Source organism: Phoca vitulina, unplaced genomic scaffold, assembly GCF_004348235.1.
Source record: "Phoca vitulina isolate PV1807 unplaced genomic scaffold, GSC_HSeal_1.0 scaffold10, whole genome shotgun sequence".
Classification (NCBI taxonomy): domain Eukaryota; kingdom Metazoa; phylum Chordata; class Mammalia; order Carnivora; family Phocidae; genus Phoca; species Phoca vitulina.
The window spans coordinates 46,940,571-46,957,348 of record NW_022589713.1 but is presented as its reverse complement, the minus strand read 5'-3'; the positions used below and the strand labels follow the sequence as shown (position 1 = coordinate 46,957,348).

Here is a 16,778-nt window from a genome sequence, read left to right as displayed (position 1 = left end):
CTTAACCAACTGAGCCACCCAGGCGCCTGGAAAATGGTAATTTTTTAAAAATTTGTTTTGTCTTAGTTAGATAATTTTTTTTTTTTTAAGATTTTATTTATTTATTTGACAGAGAGAGACACAGCGAGAGAGGGAACACGAGCTGGGGGAGTGGGGGAGGGGAAGCAGGCTTCCCGCTGAGCAGGGAGCCCGATGCGGGGCTCGATCCCAGGACCCTGGGATCATGACCTGAGCCGAAGGCAGATGCTTAATGACTGAGCCACCCAGGTTCCCCTAATTAGATAATTTTAAATTTACATTTCTAAACCTGTAAGTGCTTACAGAAAACAGTTTTGTGTATGTGTGTAACATTAAGTATTTGGAGTGCCCCCATTTCTGAAGGCAAGTTTTCAAATTGTTGGGAGGCAAATCATTGAGAATAATATTAAGCATGCCTGTAATTCTGCTGCCTGAACGCACTTGCTAACACATTAATACTCTGGAGTGTTTCTTTGCAACGACGTGGATGGAGCTAGAGGGCATTATGCTAAGTGAAATAAGTCAGAGAAAGACAGATACTATATGATTTCACTTATACGTGGAACTTAAGAAACAAAACAAACAAGCAAAGCGGAAAAAAAGAGACAAACCGAACAGCAGACTCTTAACTATAGAAAACAAACTGATGGTTACCAGAGGGGAGGGGGTGAGGGGCAATGGGTGAAACAAGTGAAGGGGATTAAGAGTACACTTACTGTGATGAGCACTGAGTCATGTATAGAATTATTGAATCACTGTATTATACACCTGAAATTAACCTAAGAGTGTATGTTAATTATACTGGATTTTTTTTCTTTTTTTAAGATTTATTTATTTATTTGAGAGAGTGAGAAAGTGAGTGCATGTGTGCACATGGGAGCAGGGGGAGGAGCAGAGGGAGCGAGAGAATCTCAAGCAGACTCCCTATTGAGCTCGGAGCCCAATGTGGGGCTTGATCTCACAACCCTGAGATCATCATGAGCCAGAATCAAGAGTTGGACACTGAACTGACTGAGCCACCCAGACACCCCGACTTATATTGGATTTAAAATAAATTTTTAAAAAATACTCTGTTGTGTTTCCTTTTGGACTTTTTTTAATATGTATTTTCCCCTTGTTCTGATAATATGCTACAAATTCAATTTGATATCCTTTTTTTTAACATGTCATGAAAGTGAGTGAGCAAAATGCCCATTGTTGCCGTTTGCTAATACAAAATGGAAGGGGTAATTTAGATCACCTTTCTCCTTAATAAGCTGCCAGTGGGTGACCCAGCAATGTTTTTCTTTCATTCCATTTTCTTTTCTTCCTTAGGCTTTGGCCAGCATCAGCCACGTGGCTCATGTTACTATTACAACCAAAACAGCTGATGCAAAGTGCGCATACAGGTATGGTGCAGTCTGCTTTATTCGTGTATTCATCCTGAAACATGCTTTATGCCTAGATCTCAAAGTGACCTTATCTAAACACCAGTATCATCTTTTTTGACTAAGATCTTGGGTAAGTTTCCTTTCCTCTCTATGGACTACTTGATAATCCACAGGGATGATTATTAGGTAAAAATCTTGCTGAGCATCTGTTAAGAATTAGATAAGATGTGACATATAAGTGCTTACAAGCTCTGTTACACGGATGTATCCTAAGTAGGTGGTAGATGCGGATGTTATTCTGCCCCTGTGCCCTTTAGTAGGATCTCACTTTGATGACAGGGCTGTGGCTGGGGTGCTGGAGGCCCATGGTTCCTTAGCTGGCTCGTGAGCCCCCGGCTCCCTGCCCCACGTGCATGCCTGTGCTGGCTTGCCCTCCCATGGGAGCCGCTGGCCCTCTCTTGTGCTGGCACAGTCTTCAGAAGCTGACAGACAGCCTCGGAACAGCACAAAAACAGGACTTGAGGAATCAAAGACCTCTGTTTTTATGAGCACTGGCCATTTACTAGTGGAAGACAGGAGTACCTAATTTAGGAGTACCTTAAAAAGAATTCTTTTTTAATCATACCGATTGTCCATAAATTAATATGGAAAATAGCTCCAACAGTGACAGTGCTGCGTATTTCTCAGTCTTCAGCAGACAGACATGTAATGTGATGGAATAGGGAGCATTCCAGAGTATACTTCACTGTTGCTGGGGGATTTTGACGCTATGTGAATTATACTTGCCCTAGGATCTGGGTGTGCTGATATATGATCAGAATTCCTACTCGCAAAACAGGGAGATACTTGTGAATTAATGTCTTCCTGAATAGCCTGGGATGCAAATTCCGGTCCTTCACCACTGAGATTATATTATGCTCCTGCTTGGGACCTCCAGTGGCTCCCCTTCTGTGGTGGTATGAAATCCAGAGTCATCCCTAAACAGCACCCCCCCCACCCCACCCCCGCCACTGTGCTCTCCATCCACCTTTTCAGCCTCTTCTCTGCACAAATTCCCAGGTGCCAGGTGTTCCAAAGCTTCTGTGCTTTTATGTTTTTATCTTCCTGGATGGTCTTTGGTGCTTTCTCCCTGAAACTCTTCCTCTCTAGAGCCCAGATGAATTGTCATCTCTCCTGTGATGGTTTCAACCCCCTCCCTAGCCCCCAGCTGAATATTTGCTTCCCAGATCACTTAGCACAATGTTCTCCACTTTAGGGAAAAGTGTGTCCCCTAGATTGAGAGCTCTCCAGGGCCTTTCTTTGTTACCAGGGCCTCTGCAGGCCTGTCATGTGGTAGCCCCTCCATAAATGATTACAGAATTACTGAAAAAATTTTACTGTCACTGTAGGCAATGGCAAAACTATTGCTTTGTAGCTCAAAACTCAGGAACTAAAAAGCAACGTTTGCTAGAAGAATAGGGATTTTTTTTTTTTTTTGGTATCCAATTAGAATGATAATGGAATAGTAGAAAAAGAGGAAAATGGTAATTAAGATAGTAGATAACATGGCTGTACCTTATTGTTGATATAATTTCTTTTTTTACCCTTTGGATAGATATTCTGTTTCTATTGGATATTAATAATCTTATATTTTCTGTTAAGAGCGAATTATTCAGATGGAAAGCTGAAAGCTCCTCCTAAACCATGTGCAGGCAATCAGGGGACCCAGATCACGGTAAGAATGGTACAAGGGAGTATAAATTGTTGAAAAAGAGCTTTGTAGAAATACTGAAATAAAGAATAAAACTGTCTGAAAAAAAAAATTGTCTCTGAGTTTTCAAATAATAAAATGAATCTTTGCTGGTTAATAGAAACAGCAAGATATTTCTCTCTAAACAAGAGGACTGATTATTGGCTTTTATGGCTTGGCAGCCTGTGTGTACTCCCGCCATCTTTTTTCAGAGACTGGCAGATTCTTTTACTGGGATGGCAGAAATCAGTGGCAAAGTAGTTGGCATTGAAAGGACCTTTAAAATTGGCTCCAGAAGACATGAGTTAGAGTCTCAGCCTTGCCACTCAGTGGTTGTGTGTCCAGAGGCAAGTTGTTTAGTGTTTCTTAACCTCACTTCTCCCATCTCTCAAATGGAACAAAGAATATCTGCCCACTCAGAGGGTGTTTAAGTAATATGGTTGTATCATTAATCAGAGAAAATCTAGTATGCTGCCTTATTTCTATGGTGCCACATTTGGTCTCTTCCCGTTGTGTGATCCTACAAAGCCTCCCACTGTCATGTTATGCGTCCCACCCCTCTACCTCAGCCCCAGCTGGCACACATTTCCCTGAAGTCTCTAAACCCTAGCCTTGATAAAGCAGGCAGGAGGCAGAAATGAATGTGCTTCTAAGCGCATGTTGAGACAGATCTGGTACACAGGGTGGCCACAGTGTGCTTTCCAAGAAGCCCAAATGATCTTAGAAATTTTATAAGAATTCTTAGTTTGGAAAATATGCTTGGATGCCATGTGATAGTATAATTATTGTAAATTTACATGTTTGCCCCCACTGAATCGTGTGCTATCCTGGGTAAGACTGTGCTTTGTGTTCATATTCCTAGCACAAAGCAAAGAGCCTAACCTAGAGATAGCCCCCAGTACCTATTTGAGAAATCAGTGAATGAATATGGGAAGCAGGAAAAATACCCTTTATTTCCTTTGTTAAAGGCTGACTTATCTCTTGCCCCCCTCCCCCAATCAGTGCTTAGAACTGTACTGTTGGTAAGTATAGTTGGATTCTCTGCTAGCCAGCTTTAGGTAGACAGCTTGGGTCTTTATTTCCATGTATTTCTGTGAATTTACAAGGAAAAAATCAATCTTCATTTTAGGTGGAGGACCTTTTTTACAACATATCCACGAGGAGGAAAGCTTTAAAAAATCCAAGTGAAGAGTATGGGAAAATTTTGGAAGTTGTTGGCAGGTACAGTCCACAATCTGGGAGTGGTTCTTTGCCATCTCTCACCAAAGGAATGTGTGCCGGTGCTTGTAAATTGAGAACAGTTGGTGAGCTAGATGGAAAATGGCACATTGTGTTCTAGCCTATGGATTGTTTCTGGTCAAGGTGTAGTTGCCAGTTCTGGGCTTTTTCTCATCTCCCTGGGAAAGAGCTGTTGGTCTGTGCATCAGTGAGCGTTCTTTGGTGGAAAGCAAAACAGATGGACTCCAGCTAACTTGAGCCCAAAAGAAATTTATTGGAAGGCTAAGAATGGCAAGAAGTGTCAGCAGCTGCTCCCTGGAGAGGATGAGAACCAGGCTGGTTTTGGGGATTAGATAGTGGCCCTGATACAGTTGTTTTCATTCTTTCCTAACTCTACTCAAGAGTCTGTTTCCTGGGAGAGTACATCTGATCGGTATGGCTTCCCCACCCCCCACCCCACCCCAGTCTGTGTATGGGGAGATTCCTTAGATTGGCACTCTAAGGGTAATCGGGTGGAATGGGGAAGAGGCAGTTTCCCAAAGGAAGACTAGGGCCTGTTAAAAGAAGAAGGAGAAAGGGTTCGGGGCAGGTGAAAATAACATTATGTCCACTGTAGACTGACTTCATCTGCTGGTTCAGTGGATCCAGCATGGGCTCTCTAAGCCGGCACATCCTTGAATCGTAGCAGAGATCTGTTAACTATTTTTCAGTATTTCTGAAAAGTCCAAAATGAATAAAACATTTGCTCCTCAGAAAGTGGAACATACTTCTACATCAAGTTTCTTTGCTTTTCCCTGGAGTTGTATAAATCAGCATCAGAGTATTAATTATCTCCTAGAAATAGAGGAGTTGTAGTTGGCTCTTTTGGTTCTAGGTGTGGTCAAGTGAATTCTTAATTGTTAGCTGAATGAATGCATTTTGCTAGACATAGTCCTTCAGTTTGTGGGGCCCATGAGGGAGGAATAATAAATAAATAATAGCCAACTGAGAAAAGACTGGGAGATGCCGAAATAGGACCAGGGGCCGAAAAAGACGTGGGTGAGGAGGGGGGTGTCTTGAGGGGCTCTGGGAGAGAATAAAAGAGCCCAGGAGTTGTAAAGGCTAGGTTCTCAAGATGCAAGCTGGACCTAGTGGGTTTACAAAAGTAAAACTGTAGGCAAGGAGGAGATTGTTTTGAAATATCCCTGAGTCTAGTCAGAACCCTATAAAAGTAAAAAATCCTGTTTTTTATTTGATTCTGCCACATTTAGCATTGATAGCGCCCTGAAGTCTGTGCTGGCTTCTTTTCCTGTGGGTAAAATTTGATACGTGGAGATATTCTTGACTGTGTGTATCTTTGTTTATCACGTGACCCCACCCATTCATTTCACCAATAGGGAGTTCTGCCTTATATTGTGCATTTGGCCACTCTGCTTACTCTTTTGTTCTTTTCTTTGCCAGGTATTCAATACACAATTCAGGCATTAGTTTCTCAGTTAAAAAAGTAAGTGATTGGTTTATAAGGGATGGTTATGTATTAGAAAAAGGGATTTTTTTTTTTTTTAATAGTTCACCTGAGGAGATAAGATCAGGATGTTTCATTCACAACTGTGAGATAGTAAGTTGTATTTTCTGCTCTGTTTATCAGCAAGGTGAGACTGTAGCTGACGTTAGGACACTGCCTAATGCCACAACGGTGGACAATATTCGTTCCATCTTTGGAAATGCTGTTAGCCGGTATGTTGATAATTCATCATATTTTGAAAAATCTACGTTCCACGTCTTGGTTTACCATTTATCATACATTAGTTTGGAATCTATCAAAGTAGCACCTGCCTTAAGAGTTTGCTTTAATGAAATAGGCCGGCTTTATTTCCATGCTCCACATTTGTTTGTGGAGTCATGATTTCAAGGAACCCACACTTCTTGGGTGCATGTTATCTCCCAGATGCTCTGGCTGTAAATCAGTGTGTTCTCTCTAGTCTCTGTCTTCAAAATATTCACAGTGTAGTAGAATTTTTTCATCTTCCAGCGCTCCCTCTTTTCCTGATACTTCCCTGTCGTCACTTTGGGATTTCACTTATTATTGTTCGACATTTATTAATTGTCTCTCATATTCTAGGCTTTGTTCCGGAAGTTAAGGGTGTCAAGACAAATAAAATATTCCCTGTCTGGTGGCGAGCAGACTTCTAAGTGTTACCAGATCTTCATTGTTAGGGATAGCCTCCGAGGGGAACTTGCAGTATAGATGCCTCACGGCCCTCCCTGGGAGGCAAAAACCACCGTTTCTATCACAGAGTCCTAGCTAAATCTCAGGACTCTGCAAAGCCCAAAGTGCCCATGTCATAATCTGAGGGGAAAAATACTACGGGCCCTCTATGTGCCAGGCATGGCCCAGATGAGGGGCATATGCAGATGGAGAAGACAGCCCCTGGCTTCACTTTTTCCAAAAATCTTAGAAGCAGCAGTAGTCCCAGAGCCCAGTTTTCTACTTCAAAGGACAAATTACTCATTTCTTTGAGCGAAACCAAGCTCCTAACTAGGGAACAGTCAATTTGCTTTTAATTACCCTCTTCTTTACTAATTGTTAATCAATTAAGTTTTTTAAACTCTCTTCCCAGAGCAGAGAGAGAATACTATTGTACAATGAAACTTGTAAGAGCTTCTTTATTATTTAAAGACTCAGAATTAGTCGTTACGAAATTCCTAGAGACTGTAAGAGATTAGAAATCTCACTGAGCAGCAGTTCCCAAAGGGTGTTTCTAGAACACCAGCCTCTTGAGTCATTTTGGGGAAGAAAGGGTTTGCTGGTTTATTGTGTGTGAGAAACACCGCAAGCTGTATTTTCTGCTCAGAGACTCAGGGTACACATTACTATTTGATAGCTTCCACCGTACGTTCAGCAAATGCTTAATGAATGCCTACTATTTGCCGGGTGCTGTGCTGAGAAATACAGTAGGGCATAAAGCAGAAATGCTTCTTGCCCTCAGAGGACTCCTATCCAGTTGGAAAGACACATGAAATAATTATGCCATTCATTAGTGATTGTGCTAGATGTCTCAAAGGAAAAATAGAAGGCACAACAGGAGAATCTCTCAAGGTCAGGGAGAGGGATAGTCAGAGAAAGCTCTTTGAAGGAGTAAGCCCAGACATATGAGGGATAAGGAGGAATTAACTAGCTAGCAGTAGGAGCTTTCCAGGCAGAGGGACCTGCACTTGGGAGGATCCTCAGGCAGAGATGAGTGTGGCTTATATGGGGACCACCTTTCACCCATTAACCTCACCCCCCCCCATAAGCACAACCCTGAGGACACCACACTGGAGCCCCGTTTTGGTGGTGTTCATATAGTAAGGGATTCAGTAGAAATGAGTCCTTTTGGAATTTCGTCTTTGGGGTTTAGTTAGTAAGATACATAAAAGTTTCAGCAAAATAAGGTCTCAGAGCTTGGATTTGTCATATGTCCCAGCAGTCAGAGCAGTGCTTGGCGTAGAAGGTAAGTGCTTGAAAACAGTGATAGGGTGAGTAGTAGGTGGGTAGATGGAGAGACAGACGGATGGATGGATGGGCGCAGAGGACCTCAACAAACGAAGTTTCAAGAGTCCTTATTTGGCAAAATTAGTTTATGAAGGAGCCCTGATTTTTCCAACTTTGATTCTTTATACTGTTTGAATTTTCCATTATTTTCAAGACACTCAAAATTTCTCTTTTTCAACCAGAGAACTGATAGAAGTTGGGTGTGAGGATAAAACCCTAGCCTTCAAAATGAATGGCTACATATCCAATGCAAATTACTCAGTGAAGAAGTGCATCTTCTTACTCTTCATCAACCGTAAGTGAAAAAGAACCATGTGGGGAAATCTGTCCACAGGGAATTTTATGGGACCGTGGAAAAATTCCGAATCGACAGGCTTGATTACACCCAGCTGGATTACACCAGCCTGAGGAGGCCGAAGTGTGGCTTGATTAGGAAGCATTTATAATTTCTAGCCTAAGTCTACTCAGCCCTCTGATATGTGCTCCTTGCTGGCCTACTGTTGGCAGAGTGTGGTTGTTGCCTCTGGGAGAGGGCATCACCGAGGCCTGTGAGCCTGAACAGCTTCCTCCCTGCTGGCCTCCGAGCCTTACAAGCAGGCCCCAGGCCGTTGTTTGTTCTGGCCTTAGATCAAGAGTCAGCTGTTTGAGTCGCCCAGCGGCACACAGGGAGGGGGTGCCTCGGTGTAGGCAGTGTCAGTAGTAAAGAAATGGAATGTTAAGCCCCTTGGGATTTTTCTTTTTAAAGAATGAGTTATTTATGATAATGAGCAGTGCTAGAAATCAGGGAGGAAATTAACTAAATTCGGATTTTTGTCAGATTCCTCTCTGGTCTTTCTCTCTCTGCAGGCATATTGTTTACATGATTGCTGCTTGTTGAGTAAATGCTATTTTGCATTCTGTTTCTTTTTACTTGATTGCGTATAGTATGGTTTTGAGAGAGTGTGACGGGGAGCCACACATGGGTCTAATTCAGTTTTTAATTTTCCAGCCAGAAATGCATCATGCATCTTGCCATTTGTTCCGTACTTACATTTTTATCATATTGATCCAGTACCTTTATTGTTCAAAGCAATTTGTAATTATTTGATAGTTTTGTTGGCTTGCTGTTGAAAATGGTATATTCCCCTGTTCCGTTTATAATGCTAGCCAGCCAGAAGTGTCCAGATTATACATGTTTTACAGCAGTTTTCCAGGCCATATAGAAACAGAGGAGAGGGAGTCAATATTTTATAGACACGTTCTGTTAAACTGATTTATATTATATTAGTAGGGTTTTTCCTACTTCATTAAGAAGGACTTAAGGCTGATCTGTAATAAAGCTGGCTCTAATCAAGGCTCAGAAACGGTTTTCACTTGGTTTTCTAACCGTGAAGGATACTGCTTTGTGACACATGTGTTGGCTTCAGAATAGGCGAGCAGAAATCAGGGTAAGCGCCGCATGCGGAGCCCGTCTGTGCTGCTGGCGAGCTGTTTACCCCACGGGCTCTGCATCGGCATTAGCGAGTCTGTCACCGCACCGAGTTCCCACTGGCCCAGATGTCAGACTCTTAGGTGTATCGTCCAGTTATCTCCACGCCGTGCGCTCTCACTCAGGTGGTGGGCAAAGGAACACTCCTTCGGCCTGTCTCCAGTCCAGAAATCGCAGCAGAGGGGCTCTGGCCATGCCCTTGTCAGGGCCCACACCTGCTCCAGGCCTGCATGCTCGGGGCACGTGTCACCGAGGACCGCGCCCTTGTTGAGGGCCCGTGGAGGTGGTGAGCACTCAGAAAATAATGGTCTCCTCGTTGGTAAGGTCACAGGCTCTCTTCCCATTGGAAATAAAACCATGGGACATATCCTTGGCTACACCAACCCAGGAGAACAGACCACGAGCCGGTCATCTGGGGAGAAAGGAGGTCTGTGTTTTCTGAAAATAGATTTTCCTCTGATTTTTGTCTTCTCTCCCCCAGGTTCTGGTGTTTTCCACCCTCTTCAACCCTGGCTCATTTCCTGAATTACCTTAAACATACGTTCAGATAGTTGTACTGCCTGAAGTGCCTGGAAAACTCTTTCTTACCCTCATTGCTCAGTTGGGATACCCCACTCTTGGGACCCCCCGGGGCCCCCCAGGCAGAGTTGGTTACTCCATCCTCCCACCACTTGGCATGCACATCTGTCGTGGTGCTTACCACCTGGAACTGGAGTTCGTGTAGTCACCAGCGTATTGTCCCCCAGCCCATCGCATATGTGACAGGCAGCCAGTGTGTATGTGCAGCCTGAAAAGTCTGAGAGCTGACGGCACACGCCGCCCACCGTGCCGGGCAAGGGCAAAGGTAGTCCTCCCGGGCTGACTGAGGGAAGAGAAGCGGGGAGGCAGAACTTACTGCCTCCCGTGGTCCTGTGACTTGGCTGAGAGGAGAGAGCCTGAAGCCCAGAGCCAGATGCTGGTGGATAGCGCCACGTTAAAAGAGGCCTTTCTTTCCTGGGGTCTGCTGTAGATGTCTCTCTAGAAGTGTTTTTCGTGAATGATTTCATGGCATGGTATGAACATGCACCTGTTGCCTCTCCCTTCAGGACAGTTTTGAGCTGGTTACGTTCCTTTTATTTTCTAGATCGTCTGGTAGAGTCAACTTCCTTAAGAAGAGCCATTGAAACAGTGTATGCTGCATATTTGCCCAAAAACACACACCCATTCCTGTACCTCAGGTAAGGTAGCGTCGGGCTCCTCACCCGAGACTCACAAGGAACAGATTCTGTCCAGCTGTCCTCTTTGAAAGAGATGGGCTTGCTCATAGCTCTAGCAGAGCGGATCCATCCGCCACTGGCAAAAGGAGGGTCTGTCCTTTCTCACAGGTGAAGGGCATAGTTTGCCTTCATTTACTCACGCAGCAGAGTCTCACTGAGGACCTCCCATGTTCCAGCCCCCGTGTTGGTGAAACCAAGGTGAATAACGGATCTTGCCCCCGAACCAGCCAGAAGCTGCCCCCTACCTGGCAGAAAAACCCCTTCCTCCTCCACGGTCCCTTCAGTGCCCTCTCCTGACACAGATTCACCTGGCGGTCACGGAGCAAGCAGTGAAAGATGGATGTGGAGCCGAGGCAGTCAGGTGATAGCTGGCACGGTGTCTAAACTGACTTTTACATTACATTCTGACGATAGAACATTCTCTCACGTGTACTCTTATTTCGATCCTCATAATACTGAAAAGTAAGTTGGGAACAGGTTCATGGTTACAGATGACAAAACCCATCCAGAGGGTTAAGTGACTTGCTCCAGGTCATGCAATAAGAAATTCCACTAGTTCTGGAATGATGGTAACAGCTGATGTATAATAAATACGCCAGGTAAAAACACGCAGCGTGCTTTGCATGAATTTAAGCCCCACCACATGTTATATCCGCTTTACAGATGAGGAGACTGAAGCAAAGAAAGATGATGTCACTGAGCCCAGGCTACACAGCTTCAGAATCCAGGTCGCTCGGACTTGACCCGGAAGTTTTGACCACTGTCATTTGAACCCACAAGCCTGCTGGCAAGAATTGTTTTCCCCGTTCCCCGCCACCCGAAGTAATAGTTTGCTTTTCTTCCTGCCAGCTTAGAGATCAGCCCCCAGAACGTGGATGTCAATGTGCACCCCACAAAGCACGAAGTTCACTTCCTGCACGAGGACAGCATCCTAGAGCGGGTGCAGCAGCACATTGAGAGCAAGCTCCTGGGCTCCAACTCCTCCAGGATGTACTTCACCCAGGTGAGGGCGCTCTCCGTCCAGCCCTGGCTCTGGTGCTTTCGCCACCACCAGAAAATGTGGCCCCTCAGACGCGAGAGCCCAGAGTTTTGCTTGTTGCTCTAGGACTGTCTTTCCAAGGATTACTCGGATAGTTTTCCTTTGGTAACTTCTCCTTTTTTGAACCTAACCACAAAAGGATTATGTTATCCTTGGGCCTGGAGTCAGGAGGCCCGCGGTCTCACTCTGCCTCCATCTAGGACCTTCGACTAACTTCTCAGTTTCTCATGCAAGCTATCTGAAGCAGAATAAGGGCACCTCTTCCATGGGGTATTCATCTTCCCTGGGGATGTTCAGGAGGAGGCTGAGCCCACATTCACAGGGCCAGAGTGGAGGGGCGGGGCCCCTGGGAGGCAGTGGGACAGTGGGAGGAGCGGGGCCTTAGTGTCAGACGGGCCTGGGTTACCACCACGTGACTAACCTTCCCCGGTCTCCCTGGCTCCCTCAGTGAGGACTGAACTGGTCATCCTCACCTCTGAGGGTGGTGACGAGCAGTAGGTGGAAGTGTCCAATGCAGGGCCTGGCACCGTCCACCTTATTATAATTACCCAGGTTCTAAGTGCTTATGGTTCTAAGCTACTCCCAGCTCTCCGGGGCCTCAGGTTTCCCATCTGTAAAATAAATGGGGGGATAATACAATCTCTAGTATCCCATCCCAGTTCTGCCAGGATGGGATTCTAGGCAGCACATGGTGAGGGTGTGTTCAGAAGCACAACAGACCCCAGAACTACAGAAACAGAAATAAACAGAAATATCCCCCCTCTCCCCTCCCTCCATTTCTAAAAAAAAAAAGCGGGGGTGAGGGGGGCACCTGGGTGGCTCAGTCGGTTAAGCGTCAGATTCTGGATTTCAGCTCAGGTCATGATCTCAGGGTTGTGGGATTGAGCCCCATGTCAGGCTCTGCACTGGGCGTGGAGCCTGCTTGAGATTCTCTCTCCCCGTCTCCCTCTCCTCTTCCTCCTCTCTAAAAAAAAAAGAAAGAAAGAAAAAAAGAAATGGAAGCATGGGGTCCTGTAAGCAGAGAGTGGGCTTCTGGGAGCCTACTTCACAGAAAACTTTTTAAGTTCCCAAGCCAGTGAATGCTTCCCATAGGAACCTTCACGGAAAGCCCCTCGCTGGGAGGCGCCGTGGGCACAAAGCAGTGAGAGTAAATGCCGTGGGGGCAGCCCTACCACCCCTGGAGCCCAGGCCGAGGCTTGGGTGGTGAGTCCGTGAGGGTCGCTGCTGATGCCACCAGAGAGGTGTGTGTGGCAGGTGGGCAGAAGGCAGTTCTGCCTGGGAACCAGCGCTCAGTCTTCTGTTAGTTTTGCTGGGCCCCTGGTGCCACACAAATCCTTGCAGTGCCGGTGGTTGAGATATAAAACTTTTAGGAATAATCCTGTGGTCGAGTGGGGAAAGGACAGCAGAGGGGCACGATGGAGGCCCGCAACTATTTGGGAGAAGCAGTGAGGGGTCTGGGCAGAGGAGGTAGCTCCACTCACAGATGGTTGAAGATCTGGAATTGCCAGGACCTGGAAAAGGTGTGGCTGGAGGGGAGCGGGAAGACAGCCTCAAAGTATGAGGTGAAAGTAAGGAGCACATTGTCTGGGCCAGAGTGGTGGTCTTGCTCTGTCCTAGCTGAGATCGAAAAGAAAGATTTGCCAGAGGTCCTGGAGTGTGTCTATGGCTGCACTGTGGAAGGAACTTCTCGTCTTCCTTCTTGTCTTATTTTGCATGACTCAGTTTCATTTAGTTAGCTTACATTGTATTTTCCCATAGAATTCTGCATAGTCCTGACCCGGGTGTCTTCAGGAGAGTGGATTTCTGGATCAGACGGCCTGCCTCTGTCGGTGCCGTGGTACAAGCCTGGGGGCGTTGCTCTGGGTGGTGGGGTCCAGACTCAGAGCTGTCACCACTCCTCTGGGCGCGTCAGAATACCTTCTCTCCCACTCCCCAGCTGTGTCTTGCACAGCACTGCCCAGGGCCTACAGCACAAGCCCTGGTTTGCAGGGAAACCATTTGGTATGGAAATCAGGAAGCCTGGGGGCTCTTGGGGTTTGTGGCAACTCTATCCTGTTGGACAAGGTGTTTCACTCTTCTGGACCTTAAAATTATTATCTGCAAAGTAGTTCTGTTAATTTCTGCTTCTGTGGCTATTGCAAGGCAAATGAAGCAAATACATTTGACCCTTACACAGCGCAGGGGTTGGGGTACCGACCCCGTGGGCAGTCAAAAATCTGACTCTCCAAAACTTTAACTCCTATTAGCCTACTGTTGATCAGAAGCCTTACGGATAACATAAACAGTCGACTAACACATATTTTGTATATGTGTTATATACTGTATTTTTATAGTAAAGTAATCTAGAAAAAAACTGTTCCTAAGAAAATCATAAGGAAAAGAAAATACATTTACAGCACTATATTATTAAAATTCTGCATACGAGTGTGGACCCATGGCGTTCAAATCTCCTTTGTTCAAGGGTCAATTATATATCACTTTATTTGCCTGTTTACCCTGCAAGGGTTTTATATTGTCCATGAAGGGAGGTTTTTCCTTTTTGAGCACATTTGCTACTTTATTTAACTTTTTGTTATTTAGCTTACTATTGAATATTTTTAAGTACACATGAAAGTAGATATTATACAAATAATCCATGTACCTGTCACCCGGCTTCAACAGCCATCAGCATTTTGCCATATATGTTTTCTCTTTCCCTTTCTAACTTGCGGGTGGAGAAAGAGTGGTGGTTTTTTTTTTTTAATTTAAATTCAATTATCCAACATATAATGGATCATTAGTTTTTGATGTAGTGTTCAATGATTCATTAGTTGCGCATAACACCCAGTGCTCATCACAACACCTGTCCTCCTTAATGCCCATCACTCAGTTACTCCATTCCCCCACCCACCTCCCTTTCCAAAACCCTCAGTTTGTTTTCCGGAGTCAAGAGGCTCTCATGGTTTGTCTCCCTCTCTGATTTCTTCCCGTTCAGTTTTCCCTTCCTTTCCCTATGGTCCTCTGCACTGTTCCTTATATTCCACATATGAGTGAAACCATGTGATAATTGTGTTTCTCTGATTGATTTATTTCACTTAGCATAATCTCTAGTTCCATCCATGTCGATGTAAATGGTGGCTATTCACCCTTTCTGATGGCTGAGTAATATTCCATTGTGTATATGAACCACATCTTCTTTATCCATTCATCTGTTGAAGGGCATCTCGGCTCCTTCCACAGTTTGGCTATTGTGGACATTGCTGCTATGAACATTGGGGTGCATGTGCCCCTTCTTTTCACTACATCTATATCTTTGGGGTAAATACCCAGTAGTGCAATTGATGGGTCGTAGGGTAGCTCTATTTTTAATTTTTTGAGGAACCTCCATAGTGTTTCCCAGAGTGGCTGCACCAGCTTGCATTCCCACCCACAGTGTGGGAGGGTTCCCGTTTCTCCACATCCTCGCCAACATCTGTCGTTCCCTGTCTTGTTAATTTTAGCCATTCTGACTGGTGTGAAGTGGTATCTCATTGTGGTATTGATTTGTGTTTCCCTGATGGCAAGTCATGGGGAGCATTTTTTTTTTTAAAGATTATTTATTTTAGAGAGAGAGAGAGAGCGCACAAATGGGAGGAGCAGGGAGAGGGAGACAGAATCTCAAGCAGACTCTGCACTGAGCACCGAGCCCAGTGTGGGGATCAGTCTCACAACCCTGAGATCATGACCTGAGCTGAAACCAAGAGTCAGACGCTTAACCGACTATGCCACCCAGGTGCCCCAAGGGAAAAGAATATTTTAAAGCGCATTTCAGGCATTTACTTTTTTCCCTAGTATTTTATTATGCATTTTAAAAATATTTTTTCCTTATATAATCAGAATGTCCTTTTTTATACATAACAAAATTAATAGTAATATCATTTAATATCTAGTCCATATTCAAATGTCCCAACTGTCCAAAAATCCTTTTATAAAGTAGCTTCATTGAAATACATATTCAGTTAAGTTCTACTCACTATAATTGTTGTCTTTTAAATCTCTTTTAAGTCTCTTTGAAACCAGAAAAGTCCCTGTACACTTTTTTGTTGTTCTTACTGGCTTATTCTAAAGGTTTCTTGTAGAGTAATGCACATTTCTGTTTGGCTGATTGCTTCTTCTTAGTGTCATTTAACTTGTTCTAATCCTCCACATTTCCTGTAACCTGGGAATTCCTATAAACTGGCATGATTACATTCAGATTTGTGAATGAGATTTCTGTGTGAGAATTTTTGATAGATGATGCCATGTACTTTCTGTCACGCCCCAGCAGGAGGCGCATACTGATAAGACTCATCTGTGGGTTCAGCTGGTGACAGCCTGTTTCCTTCATTGTCAAGTTCCCCAGGAATATTTAGCTTAATGGTTTCACCACTCATTGATGACCATTACCTGAATCAGTTATTTCACTAGGATCGCAAGATTATGATTTTCTGATTTTATCACTTTCTCTCAATTAATTGTAATTCTTCTGTGTACAATAACTTTAGAGCTTTTTGGTTATCCTGAAATACAGTTCACACTAGAAAGTAAGGGTAAATGCTGAGTTCTGTCCCTTTAATTATCCATGTGCAAAGGAATGAGTTCATGTCCTAGCGATCTCCAGTGATGTTTAATGACTTTGTCCTCTCTCTTTCCCTCTCCCTTACCATCTTTTTCTTTTTCTCTTAATATTTTATCATAGGTGTTAACAAAGCAATATAATTTAGTTAATTATAGTCATTTTTCTTTTGGATCCTCAAATTACCCCATCTTAGACCAACAAAAACCCCTTCAAACTGGTGCTCTTGTCATTTTGACCCAATTCCATTAGTCTTTGATGGTTTCTTGTTTCTCAAGAGAAGATGTTGTAGGCTCACTCTGTACTTTCCAAGCCCAAGCCCTGGAATTGGCCATTTCTCTAAGGAACTCTGGTTTATTTTAGTGGGGATGGTATTTAGAGACTATAATCTGGGATCAGGGGTTCCTTATTGCTGCTGGGTGGTCATTGCTTTAGGCCTTCCCAGTGGACAGAGCTAGGAAATTGTATATCTAAAAATAGACAAACTAGTGGCCGCCAGGAGCTAGTGGGGAGGGGAGAATGGTGAGTTATTGTTTCATGGGTACAAAGTTTCAGTTTGGGACGTTGAAAAAGTTCTAGAGATAGATAGTGGT

General features: G+C 44.3%; 1 protein-coding gene across 5 annotated transcripts in view; it reads left to right on the top strand.

Annotated features, from left to right (window-relative positions):
* Window positions 1-16,778, top strand: part of MLH1 (mutL homolog 1) — a 42,456-nt gene that overhangs the window by 6,356 nt on the left and 19,322 nt on the right. For 3 of the 5 annotated variants that reach the window (XM_032409011.1, XM_032409014.1, XM_032409013.1), the window contains exons 4-10: window positions 1,333-1,406; window positions 3,030-3,102; window positions 4,247-4,338; window positions 5,776-6,051; window positions 8,032-8,144; window positions 10,441-10,534; window positions 11,423-11,576. In XM_032409011.1, coding sequence (XP_032264902.1) covers window positions 1,333-1,406; window positions 3,030-3,102; window positions 4,247-4,338; window positions 5,776-6,051; window positions 8,032-8,144; window positions 10,441-10,534; window positions 11,423-11,576 — 876 coding nt within the window. The remainder of the gene's footprint in view (window positions 1-1,332; window positions 1,407-3,029; window positions 3,103-4,246; window positions 4,339-5,775; window positions 6,052-8,031; window positions 8,145-10,440; window positions 10,535-11,422; window positions 11,577-16,778) is intronic. The other 2 variants (XM_032409012.1, XM_032409015.1) reach the window with 1 other exon arrangement.